This window comes from Typopeltis vanoorti, chromosome 16, assembly GCF_054136105.1.
Source record: "Typopeltis vanoorti isolate ZY-2024b chromosome 16, IOZ_Tvanoo_1.0, whole genome shotgun sequence".
Classification (NCBI taxonomy): Eukaryota; Metazoa; Arthropoda; class Arachnida; order Uropygi; family Thelyphonidae; genus Typopeltis; species Typopeltis vanoorti.
This window is the reverse complement of record NC_143564.1, coordinates 49,109,305-49,136,982: the sequence shown is the minus strand read 5'-3', so window position 1 is coordinate 49,136,982 and position 27,678 is coordinate 49,109,305. Positions and strand designations below refer to the sequence as shown.

At 35.8% G+C, this 27,678-nt stretch overlaps 1 protein-coding gene across 1 annotated transcript in view; it reads right to left on the bottom strand.

Moving 5' to 3' along the window:
• l(3)80Fj (lethal (3) 80Fj) overlaps positions 1 to 27,678 on the bottom strand; it is a 770,029-nt gene that overhangs the window by 574,753 nt on the left and 167,598 nt on the right. Inside the window, exons 15-16 of the mRNA XM_090405954.1 lie at positions 17,600 to 17,692; positions 5,539 to 5,611 (exon numbers count right to left, since the gene is read on the bottom strand). Of these exons, the coding sequence (XP_090262080.1) occupies positions 5,539 to 5,611; positions 17,600 to 17,692 (166 nt within the window). The remainder of the gene's footprint in view (positions 1 to 5,538; positions 5,612 to 17,599; positions 17,693 to 27,678) is intronic.

Sequence of the window (27,678 nt, the reverse complement as noted above, 5' to 3'; positions counted from 1 at the left end):
ACAACTGAAAATGCAACAGAGGCGTCTTTTCGCGTGAGTTACCGCATTGCACTTCATGGTGAAGTTCATACAATTGATGAGACGCTCGTTAAGCCTTGTGTGAAAGACATTGTATCATGCATGTTAAACGAGCAGGTTGCTAAAAAAATAGATGCAGTACAATTATCAAATGATACTGTTTCACGCCGCATCAACGATCTTTCTGCTGACATAGAAAAAGAGCTAATTCATTGACTTAGACTGCAGTGAATATTCATTGCAAATGGATGAACCTACAGATGTCGCAGGACTCGCTGTATTACTAGTGTTTGTTCGTTACATATTTGATAAAAGTATTGAAGAAGATTTACTCATATTTGAATATCTACAAGAAAACACTACCGGAGAAGATATATTTCAACTGTATTAATAATTATATTACAAAACAGGAAAAAGGTAGGGAGGAGTGTATTGATATTTGTACAGATGGTGCTCAAGCAATCGCAGGAAAGAGGAAGAGAGTTGTAACACGTATCCTGCAAGTAGCTACAAGAGCCACCAAAAGGCATTGTGTTTTGCATAGACAAGCACTAGTAACAAAAAGAATTCGTACATATTTAAAAACCATTTAGATGAAGCCGAAAAATGATCAACTATGTAAAATCTCGACCACTTCAATCCAGATTATTTAAAATTTTGTGTGATGAAATGGGTAGTGCGCATAATGCACTTTTATTACATATTGAAGTGAGATGGCTATCCAGAGGAAAAGCATTATCAAGGCTTTTTTTGAACTTCGTAGTGAGATAATGGTCTTCTTGATGTCACATAATTTAGGACAAAATTTTATTGAATTATTAAGAAATTCTTCATGGTTGATGAGTCTTGCGTATCTGACAGATATTTCTACAAAGTGCAATGAAATTAACTTATCATTACAAGGAAAGAATATTACAATTTTTAATACAAGAGATAAAATTGCATCTTTTGATAGGAAGTTGCAATTCTGGATTTCTACAGTTGAACAGAATAATTTTGATTATTTTCCCACCTTGCATGAATTTTTGACTGAAATAGGCAGGATTTTCATATTATGCTGCAATCTAAAGTAAATGAAGAGGTATCTAATGTAATTTTAGAACCCTTGCATGACTTGCAATCAACCCTTTTGCAATATTTTACAAAATCCAGTGAGGACAATTCCTGGATTCTGAATCCATTTACAGTGACAGCTAAGCCAGCAGGCTTCAGCGCAAGTGACTATGAAAATCTAATTGACTTAATTAGTGACTGATTTAAAACAAAAATACAAGGAACTGCCAATAAATAATATCTGGACAAGCGCGTCAAATCTAGCTATTTTTGTTTTACTTCCTTTTACAAAGGCATATTTATGCGAGGCAGGATTTTCATATTATGCTGCAACCAAATCTAAGTCCAGGAACAGATTCGACGCTACACCAAATATGAGAATTAAACTTTCTAATATTGTGCCTGATATCAAAAGAATTTGTAATTCAAAGACCCCAAAACTTCGGTGACATTAAGACTTAATTTGTACTATACGTTTTACTAATTTTATCTGTTTTGTTTTCACTAATTAACATTTGACAATAAATGATTGTTTTTTCTTAATGCTTAGATTTACTTATTTATATTTACCTAACCTACAAAACCAGCACACAGGAGAAAAGTCTGCATTCACTCGTAAGTACTTATAATATTTTAAATTTTTGGTGATCCGAATGGGATATGTCAATGAAAATCAGCGCAAATTAATTTAATGATAGTTTAATTGATGTTTAATTAATTGTCAATAATTAATTGCCAATAAAATAAGCTAAATTACCAATTAATTATTAATTAATTCATTACAAAATAACCAAGGTGTTCCGTGAACATTTCAGGATTTGTGAAGTGTTCCGTCATAAAAAAAGTTGTTTGAGAAACCCTGCCCAATGCAATAGTAAAGACATGATAATAAATACTGCTCTGAAAACAAAGCTGAATATGTCAACTGTCAGGGAGATCATTCAGCTTACTCCCATGCATATCAGAGGTGGAAAGATGAAAAAGAAATACAAAAGATAAAAACAGAACAAAATATATGATATCAGGAGACAAAGAGAAAACTAGCTACCACAACCATCCCACCTATACTAAAATCTGCTTATGCAGAAAATTTATCAATTAAGAAAATATCAATGGCAACTTACACCTGTATCTGATAATTTCCCCATACCTGAACTTTATGAGCATGCATGCTTCTCTGTGGGGTGTGTCAGTCATATCACATAGTCTCGCTCTTGAAACAACTCCAAAAATGATTTGCATTTTCACGGTTGCTTTTTTATCTCATCATGTCCTTAAAATAAATGATGAGATAAAATAATGGTTGCTTTTTTTTATCTCATCGTGTCCTTAAGAACATGATGAGATAAGTGGATCCTTAAGGTCATGCACTTGTCAAGAAAATTATAGCATTACCTCAAGTTATACTGCTAGGCATCCCCCCACAGAAAAAATGGATATTTCTGTATCCACTGAAAGTAAGCTAAACTCACCATATGATCTGACACATCAGATGACGTATTAAATGTTTTTAAGAGGAAATGGATACTGGCCATCCATACCTCTCTGAGTCAATAGATAAATATAAGAATGACTGACAAAGGTAAGTCCTCAACATCTCAAAAATTGGACAAGCCCACAAAGCCAAAACAATATGAATTTTTTTTAAAGTAAAACTGTCGTGGGTTTCACCATAATATTAATATCAGGGTTCTGATGTAGAAACACAAACTTTTATGTTTCTGTCTGCAGAAAACATATTTAAAACTCAGTGAGGATCAAACCTTAAGGCATTTTACTGTTATTCATAAGGACAAAATTTTTGCACATCTGTGCAATTTCTTATTACAGTATGTTCTATTTATTTACCACCAGGTTGTGAGTTAAATTAGATTGAATTTGATATTCTTATATTGTAACTGCCTTAGCCCAAACTACTCATGGGTAACTTTAATGGTGCATGGATCCAACTTCATTATACACTAACGTGGACGTCCTCAGAACAGACATCGTACACACTACTCACAGAGGACCACACTCTGCATGTATGCACAAAATTAACACCCAATGACAGCATAAACTTGATCAAACTCATAATATCGGCTAACTTCTTTAAGTTCAGCAACAACATATATGTTCAAATTTTCGGTCTCCCTATGGGCGAAAACATCAGTGGACAACTAGCAGAATTATTCCTGGCACACATAGAATCACTCCTACTCACCCCCCCCCCCATCACTTTTCATGGCAGATATGTGGACGACATTCTATGCATTGGAGAACCTACACACACATCACCAACCTTACAAAACATACCTTAACAATTACAGCAACAGACTAAAATTCACCATGGAAACTGAACAGAACAAATCCATCAATTTCTTAAACCTGACATTAATCAGACCTAACAACAAAACAGCCACAAAAATATACCACAAACCAACACATATCGGAAACTACCTCCATTTCAGCTCATACCATCCATATTCAGTTAAAAAATCGGTCATCCTATCACAATTTATAAATGCTTACAAATTCTCAACTAACCGTAATTATCTCAACACGGAATTAAATAATTTAACACAGATTTTTAAAAATCGCAACTATCCCACATAACTAATAAATTATGCAAACAGAACAGCAAAAACCCATCAAAACAACCCTATAACCAAAACAGACTTCCCAACATGTAAGATCATCAAACTGACATACAAACAAAACCCATACAAAGCCTACAAATACATTTTTCAAACACACTGACTATAAACCACTATTCACCACGAATCAAAAATTAGCAATTCTCCTAAAATCCATTAAATCTCTCACACACAAAGAAATGCTAGAACACCACAATGTAGTCTACAAATTTCCTTGACAAAAAGACTGTGATAGCACCTACACAGGTTCTACCATCAAATCAGGTCCTTATGGGCTAGACTACAAGAACACTTCAGTGACTTTAACATCCCTATTCCAGATCATTTAAACACAAAAAAACTCAACATCAAAAAGAAAAATAAAATACAGAGTGCAGGGAAGAAGAAATAGCAGTTCGCGCCCTTGAACAGAAACATACCCCGCAAATTGACAAGGCCATAATAATAGACAAACAAGACAATGAAACAACAGCCATAAAATGTGACGAAAACTCAATCAACGTCCACCGACCCTACCTAATTTTCGAGTGTTGGAAGCTCCACAACATAAAAATTAGGTCACGACTCTGACCAATAAGTGAAAACAAAACTCCTTCCAAGGCAAATACACCAAGCCGTCATGACATAGAGCCCTACACTTTTCCCAAAATGTTCCGATGACAATACACGATAGAAACGGCTCTCACCCTGTTAACAATCCCCGCCGACCCTGTTTCCCATAAATCCCTTCCTTTTCCCAAAGAAGCGCCCTTAAATATAATAATATATATGTATATATATTATTTCTAAAAAATCCCAGGTTTTCTAATTTAATCTTCCCACCTTGCCTCAAACAACCCCCCCCTCCCCACGTTTCCTATCCCCCTTTATCGGCCTAACAGCAGAAGTATGGAGAACAAATGCATCCTAACATCCAAACAAGGTATGCGCAAAATTTCTTCCTCTATTAGTCTGCATATATTTACCTCTAAAATACATTTATAATGCCCTAAAAAATTCTTGAGTAAAAAGCCAATGTATTTAAAATAAGGGACACTCCTAAACGGAAACAGGCTAAAATAGTCATAAATAATATTCTACTATAGTTATTTGTCCTCTTACTTGCTACATAACGAAAAAATATTTTGGGTTTACTTTGGCTAATTCTCTCTCATAGTCTGATTTGGCCTTCCTTACAATACTAGTCATTCTTCTTGCTTGCACGTTGTACTGCTCATGAGTATGCTGATCACTTTTTTCTTTATATTTCCTGCAAAATGGTATCTTTCTTTTGTAGCTCTTGCTTTATATCCCTAATTATCCACATAATTCCAACAATCAGACTGTATACCCAAAGGGTATGCAGTCTGATACTGCTAATCTCAAGAAGTCTCTGACCACCTGCCATGCACTAACGACATTCTTTACCTTGTAGCTTCTCCAGCCATGGCGCTCTTCCAAAAGTTATGGATACATCTTCTGATACCATTATCAGATCCCAACACTGATGATGGATCATGTGTAGGAGATGATGTATATATGAACTCATAATATATATATTATGAGTTCCACAAAGAAGAAACGTTTTCTCTTTTTATAATCATCATATTGATGGGCTAAGATAGAGTAAATATATTAATATATAATGAGTTTCTTAATATGATGTTATTTAGATATGTGAGAATAGCAAAACATTTCTTAAAAGGAGAAGATAACAACAAATAAGGAAAAGCAAAAGCATAAAAAGTTGGCATTTGTCATTGACAGGCAAACTTCCTATATGTAAAAAAAACAACAGGGGTTCATTTTCCCCAATGCAAATATATAAATAAATATATCCACAAACACATACCTCATTCTGTTATTCAAGATGTTTCCGTGATCCAGAATTAGCCGTTCTATCATTGCCAAGATATATTTCAGGGCTACAAAATTGAAAATGATACAACTAAATTTTTTTTTCATATCTCATAAAATAAAATAATAAAGTTTACTTTAACTATAATTATGAAGACCATAGCCAATTTCTCCTATTTATTTATATTTGTTTATCGTATGATGGTAAAATACAGTGAGAAATATAATACACCAATATAACAGATGTATGGCAACTAAAAGTCATATAAACGAAAGTTTTACGAAGCAAATTTTCAATTTTTCAAGCTAGTTTATAGCTTCTGTTGTAACAATATATCTTGTATAGTGACCTCAAAAGCACATATCAGGCCGTCCAGTAAAACATCATCAATAGTTTGAAAGTGATAACCGCAGTCACAAGTAGGAGAGTCGGTCCATTTCCATTTATGTATATGGTGTTTACTTCTACCATGGCTAGTTCTAATGTGGTTTAAGGTTATCCAAAGATGACATATAGTGCAAATCTAGGTAGTTTAGATTTGCACTATATGTGCAACAATCCCAGATTGCACTACTAATCTGGGATTGTTATAGTGTTGAAGACTTTCCATATAGTCAGGTTGAAAGATTAATCCCTTTGCTGTTCTCCAACTAGGATTTCTTGATTTTAGTCTCCTTGTAAGGACATTTCGTATGTCTTCATGGTTAGGTAGGTTAACATTGTTAGTAAAATTTGTCCATAATTTAGCAAGGACTGCTTTTCTGCGTAAGTTAGGAGGTGCAATGTTGGCTCCTTGTGCAATGACAGGGAGCCAACAATTTATAGCTCCTGTTATTATTCTCATTGTTTGATTAAGCTGAATGTCCACCATAGAAGTATGAACACTGCTGAGCTATATTGGGGAGTAGTGCTCCGCAGTTGAATAAACCAAGGCCAAAGCTAATAGACGTAAGGTTTCAGCATCTGCACCCCAAGTTGAACCAGCCCGCTTCTGAATTATGTTATTACAAGTATTTATTTTCTGGGCTAATTTCACTAGATGTTCTTTGAAGGTGAGTGTTCTATCTTGGATAACACCTAAATATTTAGGCGTACTATTACAGTTCAGGAATGTATCTCTGAAGAAGACAGTAGGTTTGAAATTAGCCTGATGGTTATTAAGATGGGAGATAGACACTTCAGTTTTTAAAAGGTTTGGGTTTAGATGCCATTGTTTGGTTTTACATTAGTTACACAAATTTTTCAGGAAATGACAACATATATTAAAATATTAATTAAAAAACTTTAATCAATACCTTTCTATATTTCGGCAACGTTACACTGCTATCTTCTGGGAACATAAAACTATGATATGTGCACACAGGCACTAATAATGAGCAAATGAGGCTGAAAAAGGCAACTGGCATTGATCCTAGAATCCTAAAGGTGCACTCTACTGGGATTAAACGGATGTTCTAAGGATGCAAGTTTCCCAAATTTGGGGAAATCTATGCACCCAAATTTATTGAGATTTTGGAAGTTTTTTAGAGCTGATGCTGATTCCAAGAGCAATCGTTCATATTTATATCAGCTATGGTGTAGTAAAGTGGTAGAATGTTTCTGGTAAATGGTGGAATGTTATGGTGCAAGTTTCTATGAACACATTCAAAATGCACTAAACAATGCTAAATCGGATGACATAACTATCGTTATGGGAGATCTAAATGTTAAAGTAGGTTCAGAAAAGATCTCTTTCTGCATGGGAAAAACCAGAGCTTGGGACATAGAAATCCAAGAGGAGAAAGATTAATACAGTTCTGTGAAGAAAACAATCTGGTAATAGCAAATACTTTATTTATCCACCTACCTAGAAGACTTTACACATGGAAAAGTCCCGGAGACAGCTGTAGGAACCAGATTGACTATATAATGATTAAAAAAAGATTCCGGAATAACATCTTACAAGCCAAAACATACCCAGTGGCTGATATTAGATCAGACTACAACCCTGTGGTCATTAAAGCAGCAATAAAATTAAAGAAAACAATGAAACCTCTAAACATAGAAAAATATGATCTTGGCCCCCTGAAAAATCAAGAAATACAAGGTAAATTTTTAAAGGAACTGGCACAATCCACTGCTGTTAATGTTCCTGATCCCACCAAGTATCCTTACCCTAAAGATGAGATTGAGGACAGATGGCAGAAATTTAAAGAGGGCATAAAAAAGACAGTAAAACAAACAATTCCCAAATTTGAAAAGAAAATGAGTAAACCCTGGATGAATGACAAGATATTGAAAATGATGGAGGAAAGAAAGAAACAGAAAAATCGTCCTGAATACAAGAACTTAAACAAGGAGATCAGGAAAGAATGTAGGATTGCAAAAGAACTATGGCTCAACAACAAATGCAAGGAAATTGAACTTCTGGACAAAAAGCACAACACCAGAAAACTTCATGAAAAAGCAATAAGATTTGGAGGGCCTACTATTCTTACCTGGAAAGTAACAAATGCCATTGTTACATATGTCAGTCACTGACTGACATATGTAACAATGGTTCCTACCAATACCTAAAAAATCGAAGACAATCAAATATGAAGAATATAGAACAATCAGTTTGATCAGTCAGATAGCAAAAGTTATGTTATATATCATCCTAGAAAAAAATAAACAAAATCAAAATGAGGGGTGCTTAAGGGTCAAAGCTGTATAACTGAGAGGAGACCTCCACATAGCCTTTAAAGGAATGCGGAGAACCGACCAGGGCTTCCGACCTAATGTCCAATCCTCACCTTCTCGTGGTGCACCCTGTTGGGTATCTACTTGGATACTGAAAGAACGAGGATGGGCTGGCAATTTGGGATTTAGCCGACCAAATTGTATTCTTATTGGTTAAACCAAAATTAAAAATGATGGTACGACACGACAAAATTTCATGCCGGCTGGGGCGTCGCCCGGTTAAACAAGGCCCCAGTTGTTTTTGCCAGGGAACCAGAGTGAACAGCGAAAAGTCAGCTACTGGAACAAATCTGAAAACAAACCCCAACTCAACATCACCAGAGTTAAAGATCGGTACTATCAATGTAAGAAGCCTGAATGGCAAAGAAATGGAGCTAGCTGAGGAATTAGATAAGTACCAGATCGACATAATCGGGGTGACTGAAACAAAAAAAGACCAAAACTGGTGAGATCTTTCTGAGTAATAAATACAAAATGTTATATTCAGGCAATGACAATCAAGGAAAAGAAGGAGTAGCCATAGTATTCAACACAAAATACGAGGCTAATCTTCTTGAATGGCAGTCAGTCTCAAGTAGAGTAATGTGGGCAAATATGAGAATGGGGAACTGGACAATGAGACTTATTTGTGCCTATGGTCCCACAGAAGGTTCTACTAAGGTAGAAGTGGAGGAATTTTTTGACGCTCTAGAAAAAGCAACTGACACAATGAAAAAGGAAAAGTTGGTCCTTGTTGGGGATCTAAATAGCAGAGTAGGAAATGATTGTGAGACATACAAAAATATTTTGGGAAAATTTGGAGAAAAGCTAATAATAATGGCAAATATCTGTTGGATTTCTGCTCAGGACATGGACTGGTTATTACTAACACCATGTTCCAACATAAAAATGTGCACAAATTCACATGGAGAGAAGAGGCTAGGAATAAGAAAAGTCTCATTGACTATGTTATTGTTGATAGTGATGTTTTCTCCCTGGTGCAGGACACCAGAGTGTACAGAGGATTTGAAATTGGAAGTGATCACTATCTAGTCTTGAGCATGATAAAATTGAATTTCATATTGAAAAGAATAACATGTAAGAAAGTTTTAAAGCGAATAAAAGTTGAGCAGCTCTCAGATGTGAACTGTAGACTAAAATACACAAAGATTATTGAAGAAAAAATGAAAGAGTTTGAGAACAGGAATCAAACCTTGGAGATTCAGTGGCAAACTCTGAAGAAAATATTGATTGATTCTGCCAGAGAGGCATGTGGTGAGGTTGTCTGTAAGGATAAAAAAATCAGAACTCCCTGATGGACACAGGAAGATAAAGAGGCAGTGAAGGAAAAGAAGAAAGCATATCAAAAGTTCCTGTCAAATAAGTCAGCTTGTGCTCTTAGAGAATATAGAGACAAATGCAAGAATGCTAAACACTGTGTAAAACTAGCTAAACAAAAGTCATGGGAGGACTTTGGCAAGAATATAGAAAATAAATATCAAGAAGGTGGCAAAATATAGTGGCAAAAGGAGTTAGAGATGATAAAGGTGACATGAAAATGGGAGAAAAAGATATCCTTGAAGTATGGAGTAATTACTTTGAAAAACTTCTAAATGACACAAGCAGTGATGACAGCACAGTGCTAAAAAACACTGACCAGGCATGCAGTCTGGAATAAATATCCATACTTGAAGTAGAAAAAGCCATCAAAGGCTTGAAATGAGGAAAGGCAGCAGGAGTAGATGATATTCGACCAGAAATGCTGAAGTATGGTGGTATAAGAGTCTTACAGTGGCTCCACTGCATAGTCCAGAAAGCCTGAACAGAGGGACGAATTCCAGATGATTGGAGTAGAGCTCTTATAGTACCCATATATTAAAAGGGAAATAAAACAGCATGTGAGAATTACAGAGGTATTTCCCTACTGAGTATTCCTGGCAAGATCTATGCAAGTATACTTGAGAAACGGTTGAGAAGAATTGTGGAAGAAAAGCTTGGTGAAAAACAAGCTGGATTCAGGCCAAAAGAGGCTCTCAGGATCAGATCTTCACTTTACGACATAGAGTCGAGAAAGCATGGGAATATAACAAAGATCTGTATTTAAGTTTTGTCGATTTGGAAAAGGCATATGACAAGGTGCCAAGAGAGAAGCTATTCAATACGCTGCAGTTATATGGTGTCAATGGGGCATTATATCAAGCAATACTTAGTTTTTATTTGAGTTGTAAGTGAGCAGTTAGAATTGAAGGAAGTACAGGAAGATGGTTTAATGTTAAATCTGGTGTGAGACAAGGATGAACATTATCCCCTCTGTTATTCATTATCTATATGGATCACATTATGAAGGAAAGTGGTATTAAACATGATATCAAAATTGGAGATGTTAATGTCAGCTCTTTGCTTTATGCGGATGATGTTATACTTCTAAATAAATCCGCTACAAGTCTGCAAGATTCTCTGACTAAATTGAATAGCTGTTGTAATATATATGGTATAAAGGTCAGCAATAAAAAGACAAAGACAATGAAAATAGGCAGAATCATTGAAAATGTCAACTGTGTTGTGAATGGAGAACCTGTGGAACAAGTAAAACATTTCAGCTATTTAGGCACGATTTTTACTGAAGATGGTAAATTAAATATAGAAATAGATAACAGAATCGGCAAAGTTGGTATGGTGGGAAGTCAATTGAATAAATTCATATGGAATAAGAGAGAAATTAGTCGGAACACTAAATTAGCTGTATACAAGACAGTGTTCAAACTAGTTTTAACTTATGGATCTAAGAGCTGGGTCAGAAGTAAAACACTTGACCAAAGACTAGAGACCACAGATATGAGAGTCCTGAGAAAGATTATAGGCATGAACAGATGGCATCAATGGCAATATCATATTAAAAACGAGGATATTAGGAAAGAACTTGACATTGTCAGCATCTAGGAATGCGTTAGCAGAGCTAATCTCAGGTGGTATGGTCACTTAAACAGAATGGGAGAGGAAAGATTAGCAAAACAAGTGTTCTCTGCCAGGTTGGCAGCAAAACGACCCAGAGGATGACCAAGATATAGGTGGATTGATACGGTACAAAGTGCCTTAGAGGATAGAAATATAAGATCTGATAATGTTGGAGTCTTGACAAGTAACAGACTGATTTGGAGGAAAATTGTAGATAGGAAATTAATAATGATGTAAATTTTTCATGTAGTACTATCATATCCTGTACACCCCTTGAGGGTATATAGCAGGAATTTGATGATGATGATGATGATGATGGAAATTAATGAAACACAATCTGGTTTCCAGGAAAATAAAGAAACCAGAGGACTCTTCAACATTAGAACTATTATATAAAGATATCTGGAGAAGCAGAAAGAGGTCTACTTATGTTTTATTGACTACACAAAGGCCTTTGACAATATACAACAGGAACAATTGTTGTTACAATATATTGTTTAACCTCTATATTGAAAATATCTTCCATTAATTAGAAAAATTTAAAGGAGTCAGCATAGGAGGCAGGAATATAAACAACTCAAGATATGCAGATGACACAGTAGAGTCCCATGGACTGCCAAAAAAACTTGGCATTTTAATTTAAGTCATAACCAAGTGATAAAACTTTCAACAACATAAAAAATCTAGAGGTTTTTGCTAAAATGTGTCTGTTGACACCTACTGATTGACCTCCATTTGGGATGTGTCTGGTTCATGGCACAGTCACATTCAGAGGTGTGGTTTAAATTGCTTGCAATAAATGTTTAAATTTAAATAGTTCAAAAAAGTCTAATCAGATGAATGAAATTTAGCAGTGAGTTCCAACTATCACATGGTCAGAACTAAATTTCATTCATCTGATTAAACTTCTTTTTTTTTTTATTATTGAAATTTAAATTTCATAATTTTTAATGTATGTATATTGTATTGATACAGTTAAAATGTATTTAATAATTTAAAAAACTTTTTAAAAAATACCTTATAACTATTTGTGTTTGAATGAAATATAATTTCTCCTAAATTGCATTTGCTTGAGAGAGGATACATCAGTACTACCAAATTTTAAAAGGGTAGGCAGGTATAGAAATTTTGGCAAACTGCTATAAACAATGAGTAAAATTAGTTAAAGAATGTAACAGAACAGACGTACATATTTTAGCATTCAGGCATGTTAATTCTTAACATATCTTTGTTTCATGTAGTGATTTCCAACCTATAGAGCAATTGTCAGAACAGAACCCATTTTTAGAATGAGAACCGAACAGCGCGCGCGCGCGTGCGTGTGTGCGTGTACAGGGTGATCAAAATTAAAGTATCCCTGTTTAAGTCCTTGTGGAGCACAACCAAGTGATCCAAATGCTAGAAATCTTTGCATGAAATCATTGTGTGTCATGAGGAAGAGATATCTGAAAAAAGTAGTTCCAAAATTCGCCACTGTACCAAATGTAGATGTAGTAATTTTTCTGTGTATAAGTAGTAGAAAAGCAACACAAACATAAATAACACACTTTTATTCACTTCTATTATGCATTCACAGGCTATACTGTTCAGCATGCTTACCTTCCTGGTATGAGACAAACTGCATCCTTTGCAAAGTATGTTCAACAGTAGAATGCAGCTGGTCAAGACTGATGTTCACACACACACATGCTGCATTATGCTGTCTTTCAGCAAGTTATCAGAATGATCCTGATAAACCCCATCTTTAAGAAATCCCCCAGAGCCAGAAGTCACAGGGGATCAGATCAGGTAAACGAGGTGGCCATCAGTAGGAAACACATAGCTAACTTCTGTGAAATGTTTTTGAAGAACTTTCTGTATAGGTTGATCAATGTGTGGAGGGGGCCCCATGATGCACGAATATGACTGAATCTATGCAGAGGTGCTGCTGTAGCTGTGGCATAATAAAATTGTTTATCATACCATATCTCTCGGCAGTAACTGAGCAGGTCACAGAATCCAACCGGCAAATGTCCTCAAAGAAGAATAGTCCAATGATAAATGAAGCTGTAAACATGTGAGTTGTGTAGTCCATACACAGGAATTACAGGTATTCACAGCTCCATTCATGCAAAAGTTAGCCTCATCTCCCCACAAAATCATCCACAGCCACGTAATATCCAACTCGAACAAGGAACGGTAAAGTGAATGTCAGTCAACTTTCAAAGTTTGTGGGTGCAACCCTGTGTCAGGGTAATCTTGAATGGTTAGAAATTCAGAATCTTCCATAGAATTTTCCAGACAGTTGTTTATGGCACATCCCTGTAACAGCTTTATTCACTTGTTGTGAATTGACTGTTCTGTGACCTCTGCCAGGTCTAACTCCCAACAATCCCATTTTTCAAAACAACTAATCATCTGTCACAGAGCACATGGAGATAGTGGACCTCAGACATTCGTTTGAGGTCCACTATTGTTCAGGTGACGAAATTTGCAGAGTGCAACAACAGCACTGCAATTATTTAGGCAGTACAACTTCACAAGCAAAGCACATTGGGACAAGGTTAGTGCTATTGTTGTGAACAGTATTAACAACCAGAATGAAGGGGGAAATCTCATGTTTATCTTTTTAATCCTCCTGGTACCTGCCAAGATGAGTGATATGCAAATTCCATGCATTTGGTGGAATGGTATTGGTGTAAATTTTGGAACTATTCCCCCATCGCACCCCAATATCACTTCTGCATGATACACAATGTATACCTGCAAAGTTTCACAGCATTTGGATCACTGGATGAAGTTCCACCAGCCCTTAAACAGGGATACTTTAATTTTGTTAACTCTGTATATATCAAACCCAAACAGGCTTCACATGGCCTAAGTTATGTTTATAGTTCGGATCCTGTTTAAATTCGGAAATGGCTTTTTTTAGCTATATCAGTACATGTAAGGCAGGTACAGGCCAATAGTAAATTTCAAGAGCAACTTCCCCCCATCTGCACTCTTCTTTTAAAATAATACAACTTAAACACAGAATATACACAAACACACAGTCAATTCTCAATAAAACAAATCTTCTAAAGACCACAGAAATAGTATGCTACTGCAAAATTCTTTTAGAACAACATTGTGCCTACTGGATTTCTGTTGAATTTCTCATAATAAAATTTAATGGAATGAATATAGCATAATGAGAAATAATTAAACAGCAGTTTACGATATTAAAATTTAATAACATACAAAATAATAAATTGAACAAATAAGAACATATAAGACTATATGGCCAGCCTGGTTGGGTGAGTGGCTGGTGTATCCGCTCTCCAGCCAAAAGGCTGCAGGCTTGGATCCCGCTATGGGCATTTGAAAATCTAGTGGTGGTGGAAAGTAGACGGCGTTAGTGTAGATGATGATAGTAGTTGCGTTTGGTGGAGACAGAGAATTGTAGAGTCAGTGCCCTCCCTGGAAGTGTCATATAATAATAATAATAATAATTAAGCCTTAAGTTCTATGAAGAGTACCCCTGATGGGTGCTGTTGGCTAGTCAACCTTGGATGTTGGACAGGAGGCCCTATCTGCTGCTGATTCTTTTTAAAATCAGCATCTGATTTAAAAAACTACCTGATCTAAATAAATATGGTTGAGCTAAACTTCCCAAGATTTGGGGAACTAATTCTTAGCTCTCCCACCAACAGCACCCATAGAGGGCACCCTTCACTAATTGTTTTGTATGCGTTACTACAATTTTAATATTGTATTCTATAATATTGTAATTATATTGTATTGGGAGATGAAGTTTAGGGGGCACATTGTGAAAGTAGCTAAATCAGCTCATCAACTCACTTGGTTGTTGAAAAATACCTTGACGAGCAGAGACAAGCAAGTTATTGTACCTCTGTACCGAGCCCTGATAAGACCTCATCTCAACTACTGTGCCCAGATTTGGTCACTTCGGTTCCTTCTTGATGGGGAGGAGGTGGAGAGGATCCAGATGCGAGTGACTAAGATGATAGCAGGTCTATGGAATGAACCTTATGAGAACAGGTTGAATATGTGTGGGTTGCAGAAACTAGTTGATAGGCGGAAAAGGGGAGATATGATTGAGACCAAATTGCTAAAAGGATTCTATATGATTAATACAGAGGATATTTTTGAGATTAGAACTGGTGGTGGGAGAACTAGGGGACACCTATGGAAGCTGGGCAAGAGTGTGGTTAGCAGGGGTGTTAGAGCTGGGTTCTTTACTTTTCGAGTGGTAAATGAGTGGAATAAGCTGCCAGAGTCTGTTGTGGGTGCTATGACAGTGAGCGAGTTCAAGGCAAGGTATGATAGATACTGTGAGAATGTCGAATATTTGTGTGGACATGATGTTTAGGGCCTCCCTCGATGAGTCTAAGGACTCCCTGGAGTAGCCCGAAATAATAATAATAATTCCTGAAGATGTCTCTATGATAAAGATGAAATATCAATAATTAAACCGGCTATTTAAATATTTCTCTTTGTCTCTATTCATTCCATTAAAATTTTCTTAAACTTATGAGTTTAAACTAGCACCTAAATGCATTTGGTTGGACTCAGCAGTTTGTTAAGGTTGCACCGTCATTTAATCCACCACCACCTCCTGAAAGGAGAGTGAAACAGAATTTTAGCATGAAGATTATAACTTACTCATTATAACAAACTAAAGAAAAGTCTCCCCCAAAACCACAGCATCAATAATATTCTAAAGGAAATACACTACAGCAAATCCCACTCTAGCTGTAACTTAGTCCGTATGAGTTCTAAAGCAAGTAGTGGCTGGTAGCGTACTGTTTCAAACTGAACATAGTATTATTTTCATGGGATGTATCACTTAAATATTTCTTTCAAAGTGTTTCTAAAATGTTTGGCTAATCTCTGCATCTATTACTGATTCATAACAAAAGGATATAAGGCTGGAAATGCTTTCCTACAGAGATCTAGCACACATTGTCAAGTATGAAACAAGACATGAGGAGAACTGTCATCCCTGTGTGCAAACAACAGCAGTGATATGAGAATGAACTTCATTTGCAGCATGTTGTTGCCTGGCATTGGCCATGAATGCAATGTGTGACACAATTGTGCAACTCCAGTGTGCAATAAGACTATTTAAAATGAACTATCAGTAGTTGTTTCACTTATCACCCATGTATTAATTACATGCAGGTTGGATTAAAAGTTAGGTGCATGAAATCATGAACATGCTGACGTCATTTACCAACACTAAATAGGCTGACATTCACTTCATGTATGGATGAGTACATGGAAGCATAACTGCTTGACAGGATGGCTTTTCCACACTGATGATGTCCTATCTCAGCTACATTTACAGCTGTCCAAAGTTCACCTACAAGAAATGGGATTAATAATGCCTCACAATTTTGGAGGCAATCCATACATGTGTATATAACCTGCATTAGAGGAATGGGTGCTGCACATAGTGTTGGAGTTGCCCCGAACATGCACAAGAGCAGCTGCAGAGATTGCAGGATCACATTCAACTGTACAGTACATATCTGCATCCAGGAGTAATTGTATCCTTACCAGGTGTAATGGGTACAACCATTCTCAGCAGCATTTTTTCTCTCAAGTCAGCTCTGCTCAATCACTCCTGCAAGATTTACCAAATCAAGTTTTCTTCATTGTGTGCTTTTTATGGATGAATCTCAATGTGAATGTCTGGATGGCCTTAAGATTGGAGGCCACCTCACTTATCCATTGTTCTTGCCACCAATACTCAATGGTAAGCAGTACCAGCACTTTTTGAAGGATGTGTCATTAGCAACATACCAGCTCATGTGGTTTATGCATGACGGAGCACCACTACATTTTTATCTAAATGTTAGGGAATATTTCAACTGTGTCTATCCTGGCTGTTGGATGGGTAGAGGATGGTCAGTCGAGAGGTCACTATGATCTCTCAATAAGAATCCACTAAATTTCTTTATATGGGGACCAGCTAAAGGCTAATATTTGAGCTACAATTGTGCTTAACGAACAGGCTTTGCATCAAAAGATTTTAGTTTTGTATGACAATTGCTCAGCCAATTACTGTTCCTCACGGAGCTAATTTTGAACAGTTGTTATGATGAAGCTGTAGGTAATTGCTCTCCTCTATCATTTCCTATGCATGGTACTACCTGGAATACAAACTTGTTACTTTCTCAGTGCATATGAACTGCAGTTTCACACATGCAATAGTTCTATAGGAAAGCAATTTCAGTCATATATTTAAAGGACCTTTTGTCATCAGAATTGATAGTGGAATAAGTATCCAGAATTTGGCCAAATTTTAAAAACACCCTGTATAGGACAAGGTTGTTTAAAAAGGGTTAATACGAACAATAGACTTAACTAATTTCCTTTAATATTATTTACTATTAATCTCAGTTCAAAAACTTACTGTCTTCATTAGCAAGTAAAACAAATTTTTCTGAGAGAAATGGTTGCTTCTCTGTTTCCAATAATAGTCCAATAAGTCCCTTCAGATTATTTTCTGAAAACAAATAAGATTTCTTAATTGTATATATAAGGAGTAAACAGGGAGTCTGAAAGAAGTGAGAGTTCTTGAAAGTATTGATAACAACATACCACAGGAATCAGATTGGCAATAAGAAATGGCAATAACACATATATAATGGCAATATAAATAGCATTTGGGAAGGGGGGAGGGGAAACATGACTGACAATAATCTGAATCTATTAAAGCACTAAAAACACAGCTTGAAAGTTTGTGAAAGAGTACAAAAAGACTGGGAATGCCCAAGTCTCAAAGCATTACTCTCTGCTTGTACTAAGGGTCTTTGATGAAATTCAATTTTGAAATTTAAATCGAGTCACTGCAAGTTCTACAGAAATGTGCAAAACAGACCGAAAGAGCTATACAGAATTTAATGTTTCCTTAAAAGTGTACTGCATTCAAACTGAAGTAAAAGAACCTTGTAATTGTGACTGTTCTATTTGGATTTTTTTTTTTATTTTTTAATCAGAAGAACAGGATGACACAGTCTTCTTCCCTACTGAGTCACGATTCCATCTTTCAGAAAATACAAATTCTCAAAATACTTATGACTAAGAAAAATCCTGATGCAAAATGTAGCATTAGATTAAGAGATTGACTTTCTCACATATACTAATCTAGCATAAAACACAGGATGAGAAGGTCCTTACCCATTTCAGAGAGACCTCACTGAAGAAATAATTACTTTCATACTGGAGGTAGTTGATTTAAGTACAGCAAACCTTCGATTAATGCACCTCCAATTAGCGCATTTTTGATTAGGGCGTCATGTTTTTTCTAAACTTAATTCGATTAGTGCACCTATATACCGCTTAAAAATAAATGTTACAGATTTTAAAAATTTTCTATCTATACATTTTTATGGCTAACTATTTTTAAAAAATCACTCACCATAACGAAATAATTTAGTTGCCAATTTAAAGCCTCTTAGAAAGTTATATCTTAATGTTATACTACACTATTTCCATGTACACTATGTTCCAAATTTATATAGAAAAATTTATATCGTCTGCTAATTACATAGCATTTTGTTGATCGTATCTCATGTCTCCTTTGCAATTGTTTTCTCACTGGTTTTTTTTTTTTTTCATTTTAAAGTATTTTCCCAACCTTTCATCATGAGTAAAAGAATTACTGAGCAAAAAAGTGAAAGTGTAAAAATCATTCGTAAAGCAATCTCACTGAAACAAAAACTTGAAATAATAAAGAAGAATGAACAAGGCAACTCTAGAGAAAAGACATGACACGAACACAAAAATGGGTGAATCAACTATAAGAGCAATTTTAAGCAAAGCTGGTGAATGCAGAGAAAAAGATAAGGCTGCTTCATGTTCATCATGCATGCAGACCACAAGAAATCAAAGTATGATCATCATCAAATTCCTGCCATGTATCCTCAAGGGGTGTACAGGATATGACAGTACTACATGAAAAATTTACATCATTACTAACTTCCTATCTACAATTTTCCTCCAAATCAGTCTGTTACTTGTCAAGACTCCAACGTTATCAGATCTTATATTTCTATCATCTAAGGCACTTTTTACCATATCAATCCACCTATATCTTGGTCTTCCTCTGGGTCGTTTTGCTGCCAACCTGGCAGAGAACACTTGTTTTGCTAATCTTTCTTCGCCCATTCTGTTTAAGTGACCATACCACCTGAGATTAGCTCTGCTAACGCACACCTGGATGCCGACAATGTCAAGTTCTTTCCTAACATCCTTGTTTTTAATTATGATATTGCCATTGATGCCATCTGTTCACGCCTCTAATCTTTCTCAGGACTCTCATATCTGTGGTCTCTAGTCTTTGGTCAAGTGTTTTACTTCTGACCCAGCTCTCAGATCCATAAGTTAAAATTGGTTTGAACACAGTCTTGTATACAGCTAATTTAGTGTTCCGACTAATTTCTCTCTTATTCCATATGCATTTATTCAATTGACTTCCTACCATACCAGCTTTGTTGATTCTGTTGTCTATTTCCATATTTAATTTACCATCTTCACTAAAAATCGTGCCTAAGTAGCTGAAATGTTTTGCTTGTTCCACAGGTTCCCCATTCAAAACACAGTTGACATTTTCGACGATTCTACTTATTTTCATTGTCTTTGTCTTTTTATTGCTGACCTTCATATCATATCTATTACAACAGTTATTCAATTTAGTCACGGAATATTGCAAACTTGTAGCAGATTTGAAAGTTTATTTTTCACTTGGTTAGAGTATAATAAATTTAGTTTAATCCTTTATCAAAGCGTGAGCAAACAAAGTTTGTGCCTGAAAGTATCTTCAGGACTGGGGTAAGGTGGTACAACATACAACACCAGGGCAACTCCTTGCAAAGGTGGAGCAAGCTACCAACACTCCTATCTCAGTATCTCCTATAATGCAAAACACATCTCCTTGCGGATATGTCTAATGTCATGCATTCAGTGAAGGGCCACTACCCAGACTATTGGTAGCTTGCTCCACCTTTGCAAGGAGTTGCCCTGGTGTTGTACCACCTTATCCCAGTAGTGAAGATACTTTCAGGTGCAAACTTTTTTGGCTCACACTTGGATAAAGGATTAAACTAAATCTATTATACTCTAACCAAGTGAAAAATAAACTTTCAACATCTTTCTCTAAATCCAGAGTAATTTATTAAAAAGGGTGGCACACCATTTGGCAACTCCTATAGGTGGAGATGACCTGCTAATACTTCTGCCTGGTATCTCCACTTGGGACTGGCTCCCACTGAAGAGACCTCAATAAAGGTCGAAACTAGTCTGGGTAGTGGCCTTCCCTTAATGCATAACATTAGGCATATCTGCAAGCAGATGTGTTTTGCATTATAGGAGATACTGAGATAGGAATGTTGGTTGCTTGCTCCACCTTTGCAAGGAGTTGCCCTGGTGTAGTACCACCTTACCCCAGTCCTGAAGATACTTTCAGGTGCAAACTTTGTTTGCTCACACTTGGATACAGGATTAAACTAAATTTATTGTAGCAGATTTATTTATAAGTATAACATCGTCTGCATAAAGCAAAGAGCTGACATTAACATCTCCAATTTTGATATCATGTTTAATACCACTTTCCTTCATAATGTGATCCATATAGATAATGAATAAGAGGGGATAATTTACATCCTTGTCTCACACCAGATTTAACATTAAACCATCTTCCCGTATTTCCTTCAATTCTAACTGTTGACTTGCAACACAAATAAAGACTAAGTATTGCTTGATATAATGCCCCATTGACACCATATAACTGTAGTGTATTGAATAGCTTCTCTCTTGGCACCTTGTCATATGCCTTTTCCAGATCGACAAAACTTAAATACAGATCTTTGTTATATTCCCATGCTTTCTCAACTAATTGTCGTAAAGTGAAGATCTGATCCTGACAGACCTATTTCGCCTGAATCCAGCTTGTTCTTCACCAACATTTCTTCCACAATTTTTCTTGACCGTTTCTCAAGTATACTGGCATAAATCTTGCCCGGAACACTCAGTAGGGAAATACCTCTTTAATTCTCACATTCAGTTTTATTTTCCTGTTTATATATGGGTACTATTAGAGCTCTAGTCTAATCATCAGGAATTCGTCCCTCTGTATAGGCCTTCTGAACTATGCAGTGCAGCCACAGTAAGACTTTTATACCACCATACTTCAGCATTTCTGGTCAAATATCATCTACACCTGCTGCCTTTTCACATTTCAAGCCTTTAATGGCTTTTTCTACTTCAAGTATGGATACGTATTCCTGACTGTATGCCTGTTGAGTTTTTTTTTTTACCACGGTGCTATCATTGCTTGTTTCATTTTGCAATTTTTCAAAGTAATTACTCCATACTTTAAAGTTACCTTTTTCTCCTTTTTCATGTCACCTTTATCATATGTAACTCCATTTACAGCACTCTTTCCTCCATTTCTAAGCTTCTTCAACAACCTCCAGAATATCTTACCACCTTCTTGATATTTATTTTCTATGTTCTTGCCAAAGTCCTCCCATGCCTTTTGTTTAGCTAGTTTTACACAGTGTTTAGCTTTCTTACATTTGTCTCTGTATTCTCTAACAGCACAAGCTGACTTATTTGCCAAGAACTTTTGATATGCTTTCTTCTTTTCCTTCACTGCCTCTAACTTCTTGTCCACCATGGAGTTCCAATTTTTCTATCCTTGCAGACAACCACATCACATGCCTCTCTAGCTGAATCACTTAGGGTTTTCTTCAAGGTTTGCCACTGAATCTCCAAGGTTTGGTCCTTGTTCTCAAACTCTTTCATTTTTTCTTCAATAACCTTTGTATATTTTAGTCTACACTTCACATCTGAAAGCTGCTCAACTTTTATTCGCTGTAAAACTTTCTTACATGTCATTCTTTTCAATATGAAATTCAATTTTATCCTGCTCAAGACTAAATAGTGATCACTTCCAATTTCAAATCCTCTGTACACTCTGGTGTCCTGCACCAGGGAGAAAACATCACTATCAACAATAACGTAGTCAATGAGACTTTTCTTATTCCTTGCCTCTTCTCTCCATATGAATTTGTTCACATTTTTATGTTGGAACATGGTGTTAGTAATAACCAGTCCATGCCCTGAGGAGAAATCCAACAGGCATTTGCCATTATTATTAGCTTTGCTCTTTTCTCCAAATTTTTCCACAATATTTTTGTATGTATGACAATCATTTCCTACTGTGCTATTTAGATCCCCAACAAGGACCAACTTTTTCTTTTTCATTGTGTCAGCAGCTTTATCTAGAGCAGGCATGGGCAACTTTCCTAGTTCGGGGGCCAAATTATCATTCTGTCTCCGAGTCAAGGTCCGGACCAAATTATTAAATAAAATAAATTAATATTAAATGAATTAAAACAAGTTGCTGCTTCATATTTCATTTATTTATATTATAATGCTTTGTTATAAAGCTCTACATAAATTTTATAATATAATGAATGACATAACAATTTAATGTGAAGATTGGCCTTGTACTTCAACTACGAGACTATCAATACTGACGTTAATATTACTTAAGGATAATCGCATAGAATTTGAGGTTTTCGACCGTTATTCTTGTCCGAATTTTTGATTTATTTTATTTCATCCTCGAAAAAAACTGTTCACACATATGTGCTGCTGTAAAGACAAATGACTTTTCTTGAAAAGTTGTTAAATTGTGATTTTAGCACTAAATTTGCCTGAAGCTCAATAAGTTCCACCTGTAAGTTTTCTGGCACATTATTTACATCAGCATCCATCGGATGAGCAAATATAGTGAATGTGGAGTCTTTGTTTTTGAAGTCTGCAAACCTTGTATCAGAGTGCTCTATTAATGCCTTCAGTTCACCATAACAATTATAAGGGATATTTTTATGAGTTGCTAGAGTAGGAAAACAATAACAATTTTTAGCTCTTATCTGTTTCCAACAATCTTCGTTTATTACAAAAAGCTTCGACATGTCCATGCAGTTCATGAACCAAATGTCCTTGTTTTTTCCGGTGAACATCTACAAGGAATGCTAAATCACTCACCCGCTCATCATCTTTTATTTGGTTAACTGTGTTTCCTTTTATGTCCATAAAATCTGCAATGTCTTGTCTCAGATCATAAAATCGTTTTAACATTTTACCTTTACTCAACCACTTCACAATAATAAGACACATCTTCATAATCCAAAAATAGGTCTGCCAAACACTCCTTAAATTGGCGATGATTAAGTGCATGTGACTTAATAAAGTTAATACTGGATACTACAACTTCCATAACATTTGTGAATTTAATCGATTTTGCACACAGATTTTGTTGGTGGATAATGCAGTGAAAGTTTGTTAAATTTTCCAGATGGATCTGTAGTTCTACTGCTCTTCCATGAACTATTCCAATAAATCCCTTCTGTGCACCAACTGTTACAGGGGCTCCATCAGTGCACATGCCAGATAGTGAACTTCATTTAAGCCCAAATCTCTCGAAGACTGTGTTGACTGTTTCAAATATGTCTTCACCAGTAATTGTTCCTTTTAACAGCCAAAGCACCAATAATTCTTCTGTGATGTTGAAATCCGCATCAACTCCTCGATTAATTATTGCTAGTTGTGCTGTATCGGAGGCATCAGTGCTGTCATCCAAAGCAACTGAAAATGCTTCCAATCTAGCAATCTTCTCTTTTAAACTTTTTTTGATATCATTAGCCATAATTTCTATCCATCAAACAACAGTATGTCTCGACAAATGAATATTCTCGAAATCTTTTTTCTTTTCAGGACATATTATACTTGTAACATCCAGCAGACATTATTTGATAAATTCTCCTTAACCAAATGACTTAGAATGCTTAGCGATTTTTTAGCTTCCCACAAAGCTGGCTTTGACAATGCTGTGGTGCTGCTTTCTTTGCTTGTTGAACATTTGCTGCTGGGTATCAAAGTTCTTCTTCAACTTCTGTATTTCATCTTTTCGTAGTTGTCCATCAATTTTTGGGTGATCTGCATGTCTCGAAGTAAAGTGTCTCTTCAAGTTGTATTCTTTGTTGACGGATACGGATTCGTTGTACAGCAAACATACAGGCAAACCTTTATTCAGAATAAAATAATAATCCTCTGTCCAGTTGTCTTGAAATTAACAATTCTCTGCATCTACTTTTCTTTTTTTGCAATAACCCCTGACACTGTTCCAAATTTATAAGCGATATTCAGAACTGTCAAACAAAACTGCCTTCTACACTACAGGCACTCAACAGAACACAACATCAATGCAGGCACCGAACAAAGCACAACACCAACGCGAGTACCGAACTGACACGTTGTAACCCATTCACACACCCCGCTAGTCAAAGTGAGAAAGAGACCTTGGTTGGAAAAAACAAAATGTGTTTTGTGCAAGTCATATGACGTCAGCTTAATGTGAGTTAGTAGAACACACCATGTTTTCTTTCACCATGAATCAGACAAACTTCGCTGAAATAGATTACGGCTGGATCAAAAGAAGTAGAGGGCCGGGGGTTGCCCATATGTGCTCTAGAGCCTCAAAAAATTCCTCCACTTCTACCTTAGTAGAGTAGGGACCATAGGCACAAATAAGTCTCATTGTCCAGTTCCCCATTCTAATATTTGTCCAAATCACTCTACTTGAGACTGTCTGCCATTCAAGAAGATTAGTCTCGTATTTAGTGTTGAATACTATGGCTACCCCTTCTTTTCCTTGATCGTCAGTGCCTGAATATAACATTTTGTATTTATTGCTCAGAAAGATCTCACCAGTTTTTGTCTTTTTTGTTTCAGTCACCCCTATTATATCGATATGGTACTTATCTAATTCCTCAGCTAGCTCCATTTCTTTGCCATTCAGGCTTCTTATGTTGATAGTACCGATCTTTAACTCTGGTGATGTTGAGTTGGGGTGTGTTTTCAGATTTGTTCCAGTAGCTGACTTTTCGCAGTTCGCCCTGGTTCCCCTGGCCAAAACAACGGGGGCCTTGTTTAACCGGGCAATGCCCCAGCCGGCATGAAATTTTGTCATGTCGTACCATCATTTTTTATTTCGGTTTAACCAATAAGAATACAATTTCGTCGGCTAAATCCCAAATTGCCAGCCCATCCTCATTCGTTCAGTATCCAAGTAGATACCCAACAGGGTGCACCACGAGAAGGTGAGGATTGGACATTAGGTCAGAAGCCCTGGTCGGTTGTCCGCATTTCTTTAAAGGCTATGTGAAGGTCTCCTGTCAGTTATACAGCTTTGACCCTTTGTATTATAATAATTGAATTAAAAAGACTTCTATGTTGATTGAAGATTGTAACCAAAAACAGATCCTGCTAAGCACTGACCTTATTAAGTCAAAAGCATTAAGTCTCTTTGCAACCTTGAAAGAAAGGGCTATCAATAATGGAAAAGAAGAATTCCACGCTAGTGCTGGGTGGTTTGAACGTTTCAAAAAGAGAAAGAGCCTACCTAACGTTCGAATCACAGGCCAGTGCAGGTTAGGAGGTGGTCGCAAATTATCCCAGAGATTTTAAAGAAAATTGTGGAAGAAGGGGGGGGGGGGGGGGGGGGCTAAAAGAAAATTTAATCAATGACAAGCCCAAGAGATTTCAGATAAACATTTGAAAATCGAAAATATTTTTCATACAATCGAAGTTTTTAAGCAGCAATGCTTAGAGGCTGACCCTGATGTAGAGAAGCATAAAATTTGCAGAAGTCGCAGTAGAGGTAATAGGGCAATACTGTCAGTTGTATGAAAAAAAGAAACAGAATGCCTGCCAAATTACGCTAGCTCTCAATTCTTTGTTAACAAGTAGAATAATAAATTTATATTCTGAATATGCTTTGTCTTTCAGTTTCATAGTTTTCTTTTAACTAGGTCCTGAGACATACCCTACTTCTTTATAAAAAAAATAAGGATCAACAAAGAAATTTGAGAAATGAATTATACTTTTTCCCATAAGTTATTATATTTGATTAGTGCGCACCTGTTTTAAAGAATGCATTAGGCACATTAATCAAGGGATTGCTGTATTATCATTTAGATGATTTAATTATTACTTTTCTTTATTTAATAAGCTTGCATAATTTTGGAGTAAAACAAGAAATAGTGTAGATCTCTAAATTTTACATTATTTTGTGTGTATTATTATTCATGTGTTTATAAATGTGTATATAAAATTTAGTTGGGGAGGTATTAATTTTAAGTTCATAGAAAATGAGCATGTAATAGCAGTAGGTCACCCATTACAGAATTTAGTTATAAGCTACCTCCATATGCTGCAATCTAGGTAATAACACTAATTAGTCTACAGCAACAATCTCAAATTATTTGTGAGAATAGAGAATCACTTTGTGCATGAGCAGGCAAATGAACAAAGAGAAGATAGGCATGTGTGTGTGTTTCTTGAAAATTGCTGGTCATAATAATTAGGGAAAACTTTTCCAAAGGATATATATATATATATATATATATATATATATATGGAATGAAGGTAGAGGATGAGAAGTTGGTTTGGTGAGTTTTGAGCTAAATTGTGTATGGATTAGTTATTGATTAGCAGCTACCCATATTCATACCCAATTAGAATAAAGGAAAAGGGTAGGAATGGTGCCAACCATTTCAGTGGAGGAGAATCCATAGTTCATAATGCAGAAACAGAACATCTAAGATCTAATATCACATAATACTGAGAATAGTTCTCTTCTGGATATAATCAAGCATCCTAGGAAAGGCTTTTAGTGCATTAACCCAAATGTGAGAACAATATTCTAAGGAACTGATTTAAAAATTAAGACATAAGTGGAAACTTACACAAAATTGTTTATTTGCAGAATTTTCAGCTTTGTTTCATAGATTTTTTCAATACATTGCAAGAAGATAACCACAAATTAAACTGAAAGTGTGTGTGATATACATGTAATTGACCACATGAGAACAACTCCAACTGCATTAATAGACATCAAGAAATAAAATAAAAATAATAAAATATTTTAAATTTAAATAATTACAAATTTCTGAAACATATAAATGGCAAGTAATAGGATAACTTCCCAAAATTGAGAAAGTTTAAGGCAATTGTTTTTTTTAAGGTTAGGATGGTGAATGAATGTTTTAGGGCTTTCTTCATACGGTATTTCCAGAAGAAAATAGTTTTTGTGTAGAACTTTGGTATTATTCTACTGAATTCTGTGTTGTAGATAAGGCATGGCTTGCTAAATAAGATTTATTGGGCTCTTTAAGTTATTTAATAAGCTTGCATAATTTTGGAGTAAAACAAGAAATAGTGTAGATCTCTAAATTTTACATTATTTTGTGTGTATTATTATTCATGTGTTTATAAATGTGTATATAAAATTTAGTTGGGAATATTAATTTTAAGTTCATAGAAAATGAGCATGTAATAGCAGTAGGTCACCCATTACAGAATTTAGTTATAAGCTACCTCCAGGGAATTTGGTGTCGAGGCTAGCTGGTGAACGGACGT